The sequence below is a fragment of the Penaeus vannamei genome, chromosome 20 (genome assembly GCF_042767895.1).
Source record: "Penaeus vannamei isolate JL-2024 chromosome 20, ASM4276789v1, whole genome shotgun sequence".
Classification (NCBI taxonomy): domain Eukaryota; kingdom Metazoa; phylum Arthropoda; class Malacostraca; order Decapoda; family Penaeidae; genus Penaeus; species Penaeus vannamei.
Window position 1 is genome coordinate 4,774,886 of NC_091568.1, and position 14,240 is coordinate 4,789,125.

General features: G+C 40.9%; 2 protein-coding genes across 16 annotated transcripts in view; one reads left to right on the forward strand and one right to left on the reverse strand.

Annotated features, from left to right (window-relative positions):
• LOC113828121 (TOX high mobility group box family member 4-A) overlaps window positions 1–9,533 on the forward strand; it is a 711,447-nt gene extending 701,914 nt beyond the window's left edge. For 12 of the 13 annotated variants that reach the window (XM_070134765.1, XM_070134761.1, XM_070134763.1 and 9 more), the window contains 4 exons: window positions 5,501–5,717; window positions 5,990–6,370; window positions 6,713–7,098; window positions 7,228–9,533. In XM_070134765.1, coding sequence (XP_069990866.1) covers window positions 5,501–5,717; window positions 5,990–6,370; window positions 6,713–7,098; window positions 7,228–7,303 — 1,060 coding nt within the window. In that variant the 3' untranslated portion in view covers window positions 7,304–9,533. The remainder of the gene's footprint in view (window positions 1–5,500; window positions 5,718–5,989; window positions 6,371–6,712; window positions 7,099–7,227) is intronic. The other variant, XM_070134771.1, reaches the window with a different exon arrangement.
• A 54-nt stretch (window positions 9,534–9,587) lies between these two features.
• Cdep (Chondrocyte-derived ezrin-like domain containing protein) overlaps window positions 9,588–14,240 on the reverse strand; it is a 385,231-nt gene continuing 380,578 nt past the window's right edge. For all 3 annotated transcript variants that reach the window (XM_070134759.1, XM_070134758.1, XM_070134757.1), the window contains 6 exons: window positions 13,792–13,943; window positions 13,312–13,439; window positions 12,953–13,131; window positions 12,726–12,833; window positions 12,330–12,454; window positions 9,588–12,029 (listed from right to left, as the gene is read on the reverse strand). In XM_070134759.1, the coding sequence (XP_069990860.1) occupies window positions 11,909–12,029; window positions 12,330–12,454; window positions 12,726–12,833; window positions 12,953–13,131; window positions 13,312–13,439; window positions 13,792–13,943 (813 nt within the window). In that variant the 3' untranslated portion in view covers window positions 9,588–11,908. The remainder of the gene's footprint in view (window positions 12,030–12,329; window positions 12,455–12,725; window positions 12,834–12,952; window positions 13,132–13,311; window positions 13,440–13,791; window positions 13,944–14,240) is intronic.

The window sequence follows — 14,240 nt, forward strand, 5'->3', positions numbered from 1 at the left end:
CACTCCGCTTCGTCTGCGCCTCCGTCTGCTGGGGGAGGTGGGGGGAGGGGGGAGGGGGCAGGGGGGAGGGGCAGCTGTATGGGAGCTCTTTGCTTGCTCTTGGAAAAAAAGGGGGGAGGGTTATTGTGTGTTGGATCGGGTGTTCGTTGTTGGTTGTTTAGTGTTGTGTTAGCATTTTTTTTTCTCTTCTCCTTCCTTTTCTCCTTTTTTCCTTTTTTTCTTCTTTTTCTTCTTCTACTACTTCTACTTCTTCGTCGCTTCCGAGTAGGATAACGTACCAGCATAACCAATCCGCTCTCGTCTTTACTTGTGAACCTACCCGAAAATACCCCCCCTCCCCTCCCTCCCCTCCCCTCTCCCCCCCTCCCCCCTCCCCCCTCCCCCCCTTCTACACCAACGAGACGTACCCGAGAGCTGCCCGAGATGAGGCCCGGGATTTGTCTCCGGGGCACGGGACAGGGACCCCACGCCTCTCTCGCCCCCCCCGCACGAAAGCCCAGCCCACGTCACTGCGGAACTCCTCACGCTGGTGGTGTCCGTTCAAGATCTCTCCGGGCTTTTTTTTTTTTTGGTGTTGACGCGAAAGGAAGCGTCAAAGGGGGCTGGAAGGTCAGGCGGAAGGGGTGGAGGGTGGTGGTTTAAGGTGGACATCACTGTTTTTTTTTTTGTTTTTTTTTAAGGGGAGGTGGTGGTGGAAGGGAGAGGAGGAGGGGGGGAGAGAGGAGAAAGAGATCTAGAGTTTAATTATTATTATTATTACTGATTTTCTTTCTCTCTCTCTCTCTCTCTCTCTCTCTCTCTCTCTCTCTCTCTCTCTCTCTCTCTCTCTCTCTCTCTCTCTCTCTCTCTCTCTCTCTCTCTCTGTATATATATATATATATATATATATATATATATATATATTATATTATATTATGATATATATATATATATATATATATATATATATATATATATATATATATATATATTATACTATATTATATTATATTATGATATATATATATATATATATATATATATATATATATATATATATATATATATATATATATATATATATATATATATAGACTCTTTCCCGGTTTCTATAAAATGAAGGCAATCATCAGCGCCCCTTCGTTACACATTAACGTTCAGTGTCCTCTCGCTTGTACCTGCCCCTCCCTTCCCTTCCTCCTCCTCCTCCCTTCCCTTCCTTCTCCCCTCCTTCCTCCTCCCCTTCCTCTTCCCTTCCCTGCTCCCCCTCTCCTTCTCCCCCTCCCTCTCGCTCTCCCCTTCCTCCTCCTCCCCCTCCCCCTCCCTCTCCCTCTCCCTCTCCCTCTCCCTCTCCCTCTCCCTCCCCCTCTCCCTCCCCCTCCCCCTCCCCCTTCAAATCAGACGAAGACCAAACCCATCGAACTGCCATTCCGCCCCCCGTGGCTCTCGCCTCCACCGAGCGCCCGTTTCAGTTTCTCCTCCTCGGGCGCCCTTCGGAGGAGGTGGGAGGCGAAGGGAGGACGAGGAGAAGACGACTGTGAATGGGAGTGGGCGGAGTAGCAGGGAGTTCTGTGGTGGTGGTGGGAGAGGGGGAAGAGAGGGAGAAAGAGGGAGGACAGTGCGATGTAGCGGCGGCTGTGAGCGAAGCGCTGTGGGTCGAGCGAGCGATCTGTGAGGGGACGTACGGGTGAAATATTATATTGCTTTATTATAATAGGCAAGGATAATAATGTCTCTAATGCGACTTCCACAGAGAGAGAAAGGGAGAAGGGAGATGGGGAGGGAGGGAGAGGGGGAGGGAGGGACGGAGAGAGGGGGGGGGGGGTGAAGGAAGGGAAAGAGAGAGACCGACTGACAGACAGAGAGGGGGAGGTAAAATGAGAGAGAGAGAGAGAGAGAGAGAGAGAGAGAGAGAGAGAGAGAGAGAGAGAGAGAGAGAGAGAGAGAGAGAGAGAGAGAGAGAGAGAGAGAGAGAGAGAGAGGGAGGGAGGGAGGGAGGGAGGGAGGTAAAGAGAGAGAGAGAGGGAGGTAGACGGAAATAGAATAAAAGTAGAGAGAGATGGAAAGCAGGGGAGGTGAAAGAGAGGAAGAACGGGACTGTACTATTTAAGATGCCTTTTGTGTCTCATTTTTTCATCTTTCCTTCCCTGGCCTTCCTGATCATTATAATCCAATCTGTGTGATAGACGAGAACTTTGCTCGGCTCGGATGATGTCTTTCCTTTTACCTCTCTCTCTCTCTCTCTTTCTTTCCTTTTCTCTCTCTCTCTCTCTCTCTCTCTCTCTCTCTCTCTCTCTCTCTCTCTCTCTCTCTCTCTCTCTCTCTCTCTCTCTCTCTATTTTTCTCCCTCTCTTTCTCCATCTCTCCCTCCCTCCCTCTTCCTCCCCCCCCCCCCTCCCTCCCTTTCTCATCCACTTATAAAGACAGACAAGACAAATATCCATGCTTACATGCATACATATATATACATGTAGATATCCTCCTCTTTCTCTTGTATCTACCCCCCCCCCGCCCCCCCTCCTATCCCCACCCTGTCTCTCCCGTATTAAAGTGCTATTTACGTTTCTTGAGGCGATGCCTCGTGTCCGCCATCGCTCCGGCACCGAAACATGTAACAGTCGTGTTTGAGATTACGAGTAACACGCACCAGTCACGTAGGAGAGGCGGTGGACTGTTGAGAACTTGTAACACACATAACACACACTTTCTGCCTGTCTCTGGGGCCCAGGGAAACGTCGGTGATTTTTTTGTTGTTTTTTGTTTTTTTTTTATTTGCGAAAGAAGGGAGAGAGGAAGATGGAAATTGTGATGTCTTTAAGATTTCAAGAACAGTATTGCTGTCATCTTTATATGTGTTATGTTAGGGTGATAATTTTTGTTCTAGATGCGAGGGAATGCGCATGATGCTGTATTTTGTACTAAAGGCAGTATGTTTTACTGAAGAGATTTTTTTTTTTTTTTGTCAGAACAATAAGGAAGTTTAAGCATCTCGGCGCAAGCAGCAAGGACCACTTTACATAAGGATTCTCCCGGAGATTGAACTCAGTTGCAAGGCTTTGTAGGGTTTTTTCGAGCCCTTCCGTTCCCATTGCAAGCTTTTTTCATATAAAATAGAGGAGGAAATAAAGAGTAAAATCCGTGACATTTATTAATCTTGTAGTTATTTTAGATGGAGAAGAGCCGTGGTTGGCGGGGGGGGGGGGAGGGGGGGGGCTGCGGGATGGGCGAGATCCGCGGCCACAGACGTCGGCGTCTTGGAGGATATAAACGCATAAAGACGCAGTAAAATGAGGCTCTGGCATCACTACAGGAACCATTTTTCATTTTATTGCCCATGTTATGATTAGCATGTGACGGCCAGCGGCTGAGATTAGCTCGCAAGATGCCGGGCGAAGCATCGGGCCGGGAGGATTAAGTGTGGCTTAGGCTCGTGTCCCTCCGATCCGGGCGCGCGCTCTGATTGGACGCCTCGGCCGATCTGATTGCGGCCGGCGTAAAAGCAGCAGCCGATGGCACCGCGCGCCTTCCCCGCGGGCGCTGGCTGCCGCAGACCGTTCGTCATTCCGCGAAGACACAGGATTGTCATGGGAAGTGAAGGGTTGAAATAATTTTCTGCGAGCGCTCATTGGTCAGGACGTACTTGTCCGGGCCAATCAGGGCGCGGTCAGAGACGGCCGCTCCCCATTTAAACTGGTAAGGGCAACGTCCACATTGATTTATCGCTAATTTGTCTCCACTCACTCCAGCTTTCAAGTTGTTTTGAGGATTAAGGCCACTCTTGATTTATTGCGGGAACGTAAGGAACTTTGTTTTGACAATGTTGGGCTCCCAGCTTAAATGGGATTAGTGTGCGCTTATTAGCTTCGCACGTCGGAGCCACGTTGGCATAATTTCTAACTTTATCTTGCGGTGATTTTACATCTGCCTGGGTAAAAATACGTGGATTGTAAGAAATAAGAAGCGGGAAATCCCCCGGTGATGTTAGTGAAACGTGAAACCCCAGAACCGCAGAGTTAATACACTCGTTTCGATAGAAATGACTGGAATCGGGAACACAAAGTGAATAGACGTTTTATGCCAGTGGGACACAGGATGCCCGCGAAGGAAAGAGAAGTGAGTATTAATGATATTAGAGCAGTGTACAAGCCCGCGCTCTGCAGGCAAGTAGCCGATGTGCTGCATTTTAAATTTGCGTCGACGTCAAGTATCAAATAGTCCGGGAAAGCAAGATGCTGTATCTCTTTTCGCGCCCTCCGTCGTAAGCCCTCTCTCCTGTTTATGTATTCTAATGCGCCGAAAAAGTAGTAATTTTTCTTGTATTGTGTTTCCTCTGGGTTAAGATAGTGTTCGCTGTTCGGAGGCGATCGCTCCCTTTCCGAAAGGTTCACTCAGCGGCGGGAGCGGCGGGCGGCGGGCGGAGGCGGCGGGGTCGTAGGCCGGCTGCTCGGCGGAGAGACGGGATGAAAATGGGTGAAAAAGATGTCATTTTTCTTCCTCTGCAAGTCCTTTGTGACACGAGGCCGAATTAGATTAGTCCCCACTTCCCCGGGCAAGGTTACTTTAATTGAATTTTAAGCCATAAAATTGTAAATATGGCCAGATATGAGTGTTGACTTATTTCGGTCGAGAAAACACACACGGAGGCATCTTGCTCTCCCGGCCGCGTGTTTTGTCCATTTGCCCGGTTTTTCCTCTCCGGACTTCGATAAGTGCTCATCGCTCACACACACACACACACACACACACACACACACACACACACACACACACACACACACACACACACACACACACACACACACACACACAGTGCGTATATACATACATACACACATAGGCCTGCATACATACATACTGTGCATACACATTTTTCTTGCGTTTCTCGACTTTGAACATTAAAATTACTATTGCTTGAGTCCTCCTCGCAAAGCGGAAATTCGTCCGCTTGTAGGCATCGGAGCCGCGAGTGTGAAAAAAGTGATGTGTCCTGGCAGTCAACATAGTCTAGACTCGGAAGATCTGTTTCTTGGCGTCATGAGGCTATCGCTGTCAGATAAATCCCCAGTTTTATTGACCTTTTTGATAGCGGTGCAGGCCTACACGTTCTCCCGCGCTCGCGACTCTTCCTTTGTCTCGCATTCAGACGCGGGCCAAATGCATGTCAGGACGAGACTTTTCTTCAAACCTTTTTACCTTGTTTTCAGTATTGTTATGATTATGATTTGGTTTATTTGATTTATGTATTTATTTGGGTAAAACAGTTGCCGAAGAGTTGTATTTTTTTCACTTTCGGGGGTGAGATATGAGTTCTCAGACGCGGCGTGGTCAGTGGCCCCAACATAGAGGGGAAGAGACGTCCACTCTGCGGAAAATGTCTAGCTGATAATTTAAACGATTCTATGACTAATTGTTGCACAGTTTCGTGTTACTTTAAATATTATTTCTCTTATTCGTATTGTCAATGCAATGGCATTGGTCGTGGATAGCCCAACTAATAGCATGCACTTTTCTCTTTCTCCAGGCCAGTGTCCGCTTACGCTTTGTTCTTCCGGGACACCCAGGCCGCCATCAAAGGCTCCAACCCCAATGCGTCCTTCGGGGAGGTGTCCAAGATCGTCGCTTCCATGTGGGACTCGCTCGACGCCGACCACAAGAACGTGTACAAGAAGAAAACCGAAGCGGCCAAGAAGGAATACCTCAAAGCTCTCGCAGCCTATCGCGCCAGTTTAGTCTCGAAGGTAAGACGCGGAGACTGCAGTCGGGATTCCGCTGTTTATGTCCGGGGCTTGGCGCTTAGATTAACGGAAAGGAAAGTTGTTCTAATGCATAATCATGACCAGTCAAGCTGATTTTATTTGCCTCTGTGGAGTGTTTGTTGATCTGTAATCCATAACAACTTTATTCTAACATTGATAAGTGCATGAGAGCTTGCTTAAGCTATATTAACCAGCATAATAACTATTGCTATACGCCACTGGTAGTAAGGCCTGACCCCTGGCTTGTGTTACAGGGTGGTGAGGGTGAAGGGGTGTATGGAGCTCCTGGGTATGGCCAGTTTGCCCCTGGGTTTGGCTACCCTCCCACTACTAGCGCCCCTGGCCACCCCCAAGTTCAGTCCTCCACACAGATGTCACCACTGGCCAAGAAGTCTCCTCTCCTCTCCTCACTCATGGCCGACCCTCCCCCACCCATGATGACCCCTCCCATGTCACAGCCCATGCCACCTTCTGGCCCACCTATGATGCCCCATGGTTCTATGCCACCCATGTCAGCAGCCAGCATGGCTCCCCAGGCTCAGCAGGGCCCACAGGCCGCCCACCAGCCGCCTACACCACAGTCCCACCTGACGCCCATGACCAACGTACCTACCACCTCTCCCTACATGAATCAGGTATTGCATTGTCCTGCCACATAACCTGCTGGCTCACTGCTTTAGCTTACATTACTAACCTGCTACATTGTAAGAAATAAGAAACAGATTACATAATGTGATATAGTAGACATTCAGGTATGCAATGCAACAACAATCTAATATTGATTATAGTATTGTATGTGAGGTGTGCATAATGTTGCCATGTGTATGTTAAGGGGATATGCATGACTAATTCACAATTTAATTTCCTATTTGAAAATTATTTTATATCTCTGAACAGGTGGGAATCAAATGTAATGGGGCTTTGAAAGATCTACAGCTCAGTAATATTTGCATATTGATGTGTTTCAACCCATACAGCAAGCACCTGGCTCCATGACGAGTCCTGGTGGTGGCGGCTCACCAGGTAGTCGGCCGCAGCACCAGCCCCAGCAGACACCACAGCAGGCTGCTACCCAACAGCAACAGCAGCAGGCAGGACAGCAGCAGCAACATCAGCAGCAGGCAGGACAGCATGGTCAACAACAGCAGCCTCCTCAGCAGCAGCAGCCTCCACAACAGACACAACAGCAGCAGCAACCAAGTGGGCAGGGTTCAGGTGGACAACAGCAGGGCCAGCAGGGACATGTTGGCTGCCCAACCTCTGGTCCAAACTGCATCAGGTCCGGGTGCACAAACCCAGCAGTACACAATCCAGAATGGGAAGATGAGTACTGCTCCAATGAATGCGTTGTGTCTCATTGCAGGTAATTGCACTTTTCAGCATTCATAGCATTATAGTAGCTTTGTAAACAAAAAATTCACATTTCTGACAATTGAGATTGTGTTCTTGTTCTTATGAAGTTTACTTATACATTTTTTTTATATCCTTTCAGAGATGTTTTCAGCACCTGGGTAGCAGGCAACCACCATCAGCCAAATACTCCAACTTATCCTGCACCAGTCAAATAAGCTCACAGATGAGCTCCTAGATAAATAAGAGGGCCAGCCAGCCAGTCAGCAGTCAGTCAAAGTCCAGTCAGTCATCTATGTGGGTTAAGACACAGAGATGGTACCTGCAACTTTATTTTAACAAGTTAAAGGAATGTCTTGTGTGAATATATGGACACTGATTGATCTGGTGAAGTAATCCAAGATACACATGGCTGCTGTGTAAGGCTGTAATTGTGAAAATGTTTTGTGGTACCTCTTCTTCCCCCTAGATGTTGGCAAATGGGTGCTTGTGTTTAAAGTCAAGATTTCTAAGCTGCTGTCATTGCTGGAACTTCAAAAGAAGCATCTTTCTCTCTGTTCCAACCTTCCTTGCTCTTTGTAGTATCCCAAGTGTATTATTCATACCCATCTGATTCTACTATTCTTCTTCAATCCTAGATGAGAAGAGTTCCAGAACAATTGTTTGCTGTGAAAGTGGGCATTTTTATGTATTTTTATTTTGCTGATGAACAAGGCTGTGCTAGCAATGCAATGGCATTAGCAATTTTATTGGACTGCATTGGGTTCCAGAGGAGGCATTCTCCTCTCTCCAACATTGGGCAAAAAGATTCGAAATGCCCATCAAAAGTGTAATATTTGAATTTACTTTAAAGAAAACTTACATGAACCTGACCAAATGGATGGAGGGGACCAAAACTTTGTCTTTTGATTTGTTAGTTTTATGCTTAGTACAAAGAACAAATTAAATTCACTGAACAATAAGATGGTTGATTTAAAAGAAATACATTTAGATCATCTTGCTCACTTTCACAGCTTTTGGAACAATATTTTGATCATAAGGTTTAAGTAATTCCAGCAGGAAATCATGTCTTAGGGAGCTGGGTTTGTAAATATTTGTGTTAATTTTCTTGATAAGGAGAGAAAAAATATGATTACGATTATTATAGATATAGTAACATATTTACAATATAATTTGTAAATATTTCAACAATATGTACAAGTGATTGGTGATTTTCTCCTCAACGTGATTCAGTTATGATCAGTTGATTATATACGGTATGTATGTATGTACATGTATCATAGTAGATTTGTTCAGAGGCTTATTATTTGATTAGCAAGAAAAAAACAAAAAAAACATTAGAAATGACCTATTTGTCAAACTTGTATCAATTCCTTCCATTACAGTTACAGGAGTGGATGTCATATCCTTAAACTTCCTGTGTCTGCAATCCTTGCATGCTAAGTGTATGCATAGCAATATCATTTGGCAATTCCCAGTTTTCACATATGTATTTCAAGAGGTCATCGGCCGAGTTCGTGTCGAGAGGACACTTTGCTCAATCCTCATTGTACATAGCACTAATATTTGGAGGACTGACTGCCGTATCCTCTTGGAAGTTAACATAGAACTTTCAGATAATATTTACATTCTGGATACAGCCAAGAGGAGACATATGATTTGCTTCTATTTTCAAACTTTTTTCCTCAATAATATTTTCCCTTGGGTGAAGCTTGATGCAAAGTACTTCATGAGAGCTGTCCTGTTTGGTGTATATTATGGGGAAGTGGGATGTAGATGTGAGAGAAGTAATGACCACTTACAAACTACCCGTCTTCACATCAGGTTTTACCCATGCTTGTAGCTCTTAGAAAATCCTTCAGTCCTAGAATAAAATAAAGTCAGTGTTTGCCCTTCTTATATAGCTATAATAAATATGTTGATTAAATACTGTGCTTAATGAGACAGGCAGAGACTCCACCACAGGGTTGAATCCAACATAACTTTTGTTTGTCACTATTTCTAGTTTAATAGAATTAATTGGTTTTTGTACTTATATGAACAAATTCACAGTTGTTGTGGTTAATGAACAAGACCTTTTGTGAACAACTTGAATCAACTATTGTTTCACACAACTTTTTGTACTAGAACAATCCACTACAAAATACTGCAGAAAGAACAATACCCAAATAAAGTTTTAAAAAAGAAAAGAAAAAAATGCCTTTTACATTGGTAACACTAATGTGTTGCCTGTTCCAAAGTGGTGTTTCATATATATATAAATATATATATATAATATAACTAATAAATGTTAGTTAATGGTTCCTTCAACCATTTTCCAAAATTGAAAAATGTTGTGGAATGGATTTGCCACAGGGCATAATTCTGAGATTGTTGTGTTAATGTGTACAATGCCTGTGTGTGCTCTCTTTCACTTCTGTATTCACAATATAATAAACACTATACACACATAATGTTGTCATTTGCCCTTCATATTTATGTAAGGCTATAAATTTTGTGAACTAGCTATTCATTTTATTTATTATTGCAATAATACAGATCTAGGTGGTAAGGCAAGGGGCAAGGCAATTAAGAGAATAAATTTTACAAAAAGGCTGAGGTTAACAGGGATGATTGAGCACAACATGCATTAGGAAGATGCATTAGACTTTTTGACAGGAATAAAGAGGAAAAAAAAATTAGATTCTGATAAAACTTATGGACAAGTTACCAGAAGCTTTTTAGAATTATCCTTCCTTTACAATAGTATTTATAGCTCTGAAACCATTACGATTTCAAATACTCCCACATAGGTGATGTTAACATTCTCATGGCACCAAGTATCATATCAGATTATCAAGTGCTTCTGTTACTGCCTCAATGATTTCTGTTTTTAATTATACTTGTAACATGAAGAAGAAATGAAACAGAAAAATAAGCAATAACATGATGAACCACTAAGTCTGGCGTGACCACATTTCTTACACAATGCTTATTACACCCACTGGACCCTTAAAAAAAATGTACAGGAAATAACCTCTACAATGAAATTTTACCAAAAATATTTTGTAACTCAATTATAAAACTGAATAAGTTTAATTTTGATATACACCATGATACTGATAAGTGATATCCCTACAGTGATACACAAAATATCATACAGATGACTAATATCGACTAGGATCCCTAATTTTCCACATGTTAGGTAATACAAACTGGTAATTCCATTAGTATGAATGCTACCTAGAATAGTAATCACAACTTAAATATTATCTATAAAAGAAACAGTGACATGACCTATCTACACAATGGTCTAGATAGAATAAACAATATGCCAACAAAAACAATGAGAATTGGCAAGCTTTTCATCTGAGCAAATGGATCTGTACACAACCTATGCTGTTATTCTCAAGGCTCTAATGAAACATATATACCATCTTGCCAAAAATTATTGAAGGTAATGTATGCCAGTTGTATGGACATATCACCTTTTTAAAATCTATATTTGTAATAAAAACTGCACCTTAAAATTCATATACAGCACTCTCACACCAATTTACTTGTTGGTAAATATTCCTAAACTGCATGTGAAAATATAGAAAATATGATATGATGAAGTATATGTTTAAGCAATAATAGTTTTTATTCATAAAATACAGTGGTGTATTAAGTCGAGATTGAATGGCTTGGTCCTCTATACATAAAAATTACACACTGTGTACTACTACAACTTCCATTTCATCAAACCTGTTTAAATAGAAAACACATCTCACTGTTAACAACACCATGTGAAGTAAGAGTGAATACATTAAAAAAATAATGTAGAGTGATATGCACTGATCTATCACTTTAAGATGTTAAAACAGGTTTGTTTTTTTACATGCTTGATCATTTAATATTTGTTTAACATAATTATCCTTTTTTGCATTTAAAATATGGGCATGACATATCTAACTCATAATATAGATATTAGGACAGATGCTTATCCATAAAAATTATTAAAATTTGAAGTACTTGTCAACATCCTTTTTTTCTGGGAGAAGGCCTTCACCTATAACATAATTTTTTAAAATACATTATGTACACTATTTTCTTAAAAACTATTAAAAAAACTTTTTCATCTTTAAAAATAATGTTTCATTACACTGTTGTTCAGTAACATTTTTGTTATTGTGTGGACTTGTTCTCCCTATCCTAAATTGTCAGCATTTGTTATAAAACAAATGCAAAAATAAGTGCACCTTGTAACTGCTTTGGTAAATAATAATAATAACAATAAAACTCATAATAGCATAAAGAGAAGAAAATATTAGCAGCAGTTAAGTCACACCCTTAAAAGTATATTTTTTCATTCATAAAATTCTTTTTTTATTGCTGCTTCAGAAGTAAGTGAAAAACACACCATAATTCTCCAGTGTACAGTAACAGTGCACTGTGAAAAGTCCAGGCTTTGAAGTTTCTTTAGGTTTGGCATTTGACTATTTAGGAATTAGGTCTTCAGTATCAGTAGCTTAATCATTATTCACTTACTAAGTCCTAATCTGTTTGTACAAAGAACAAGAGGTGAGATCTAAAAAAGAAAAACAAAGAAAAAAAAATGCTTTGCCCTAATATTTTCTTAGTAAAGACATTTTCTTTTATACATAAGATATATATATATATATATATATATATATATAATATTTACTCAACTGAAGAATTTACATGGCTATGTTTCAGTGAAACTTTTTATGGATCTCTCTATTATTGCCAATACCAAGAAACCTCTAAAATACATTTTAAAAAAAATTCACAAGTCCTTTTAGTAAAAGAAATCAGATCAATGGAGAATATCAGTTAGGGAATTACAACCTAATGCTCTCATTTTCACTCTCTTTCCGGCTAAAGAGACGAGTCCGTGCTGAGTTCTGAGTAGCTGTAGAAATTACTTCCATCCAGCGGGAGAAAGTGAATTCGGATTCCGCTCTGAAATGGAATAGAAAAAAGTTAGCATTCAACATTTATAGCAATTTTAAACACTTAACTTAGCCCTTTTTCTCCATATCATATATAACTGGAATGTGTTCTCAAAGTAACTTATAAATTGGCAAAATGCCCTATGTATCAAGAGCAAATAATCAAGTTTCAAATACCAATAGATCACATCATTGGTGGATATGTGGACTATCTTTTGTTAGCAATTAAAAATGATTACAGATGTAAGTGATTTTGATCAATAAAATGAACCTGTATCAATAATCATTACACGTATATGATGGAACATACCTGAAGAAATAAACATGGTTCTTAAACTGGAGCTTAAAGACAAACTCCTTCTGTATTTGGTCATCTTCTCCAGGAGTAGTTATAGTGTACCCAAGCAATGGAAGTGAAGCCAGAGGGAAATCATCCTGGAAGAGATTTTTCATCATACAAGTGCAGGGTGTATGTTGAACAAAGTATAAATAAAACAGTGAAAGGAAGAGCAAGAAAATGCATGAATATGCTAAGGCTTTTTCAGTACATCCTGCTTTGAAGAAGATTGTGGCCTTCAGCATGATAGTGTACTTCTTTGCTTTTCATTCTGCTGTTTTATTGACATTTCATCATACAAAAAATGAGAACAGACTTCATATTCTTCATTTTTGCATCAAAATCAAAACTACTTTTAGTAGCACTTACCTGGAAGGTCTTATAGAAGAACAGGCAGAAGTTGGTGAATACCACCCAAAGCTTCTGCCAGCCCATGCTGTTCTTGAACTTGCGTAGCAAGTACCCACTGAGTTGGTTCTGTAATAAAGAGCAATCTTTTCTTATCTGCATCCATGCAACAAGTTTAGTATAATGTTATGACTAAACATATAGAATAAATAATGATATTTTAAGTAAAAAAATATCTTCTGACAAACCTGCACAGCTAGAGAGTAATCTCTTGCCGCCACACTGGTGGCACGGTGCCAACAAACATGGACGGTGGTATTGGATCGCTGCTGAGGAGATGCACCTTTCTCTCCAAGTCCTCGAGTTGGACTCAAAGGATCCTCAAGTGTGCTGCTTTCACTGCGATCCAGAACTTCATCAGAGGAACCTATAATGAAAAAGATATTTTTTCCTCTGTCTTTTTTCCCCCTTTATACATTAAAGAGCCATCCAAGAAAAACATTATATTAACAGAATATTCACACATAATGACAAAAACAACAAACAAAATTATGGGACACTTCAGCTATGTAAAGCAGATAAAGTCCACATAATCAATATTACTTACTGATGGACTTAAGTGATAGATAATGGAAGGCATCATCAGGCCGTGACTTAGCCTGACTGATGGCTGCAGTGAGATCTTCCAGCCATTTAGCTTTATCCTCATCACTGTTTGCAGCCACCATTAATGCCCTAGAAAGAAAGAAAAGAAGTTGCTCTGTTACTTCAGTCCCTTTCATATTACTGTATCAAAATTTTGAATTTCTCATAAAGGAAAACCTTACCTGTATGTTCCATGAAAAAATATAAATCAATCAATAAAGTTTAAATCTATAATTTGTAATGATCTCTATCATGACATCAGTATTGATTATATAAAATCTAATCCCAGCACAATCAAAGAATGGTATTTACATGTTCTAAACAATAAACAAGTGCAGAAAGTAAATAATCCTGTTTCCTTTGAACAATTGCACTTTCCTGTCCTTCAACAATTCCATTATCAAGACAGGCCTTCCAGAACACAAAAAGATAAATTTCTTACCTGTTGCCTCCATAGATTGTGAAACAGTTAGTTGCTCCCATTCGGCTTTCTGTTTCTTCAACCATTACTCCTCGGAGAGGGAGTTGGCCATGCACCTTAAATTGCAACACTGGGGTTGTGGTGCGATTTGTGTACAACAAGACATCGTTGAACTATAGGAAAGAAACAGAAGACCTAATTACAAAAAGACTAAATTCTGTTTGCTGAGACAAGTTACAATATGTATATAATTAAGTAGGGAAAATTTAATATTAATATTACATTCACTTATAAACACATTGTCTTAAGAGATGTATTTTGCCATCAGTGTTTGAAACTTTAACAATGTATATATATAGTGTATAACCTGAAAAAAAATAAAATTATATTACTGGTCTTGAAATGGGGATGACTGGGAAATGGGAAGTGGTTCAAGGAATCTGTAGTAATAAAATATTTTACCCATGGGA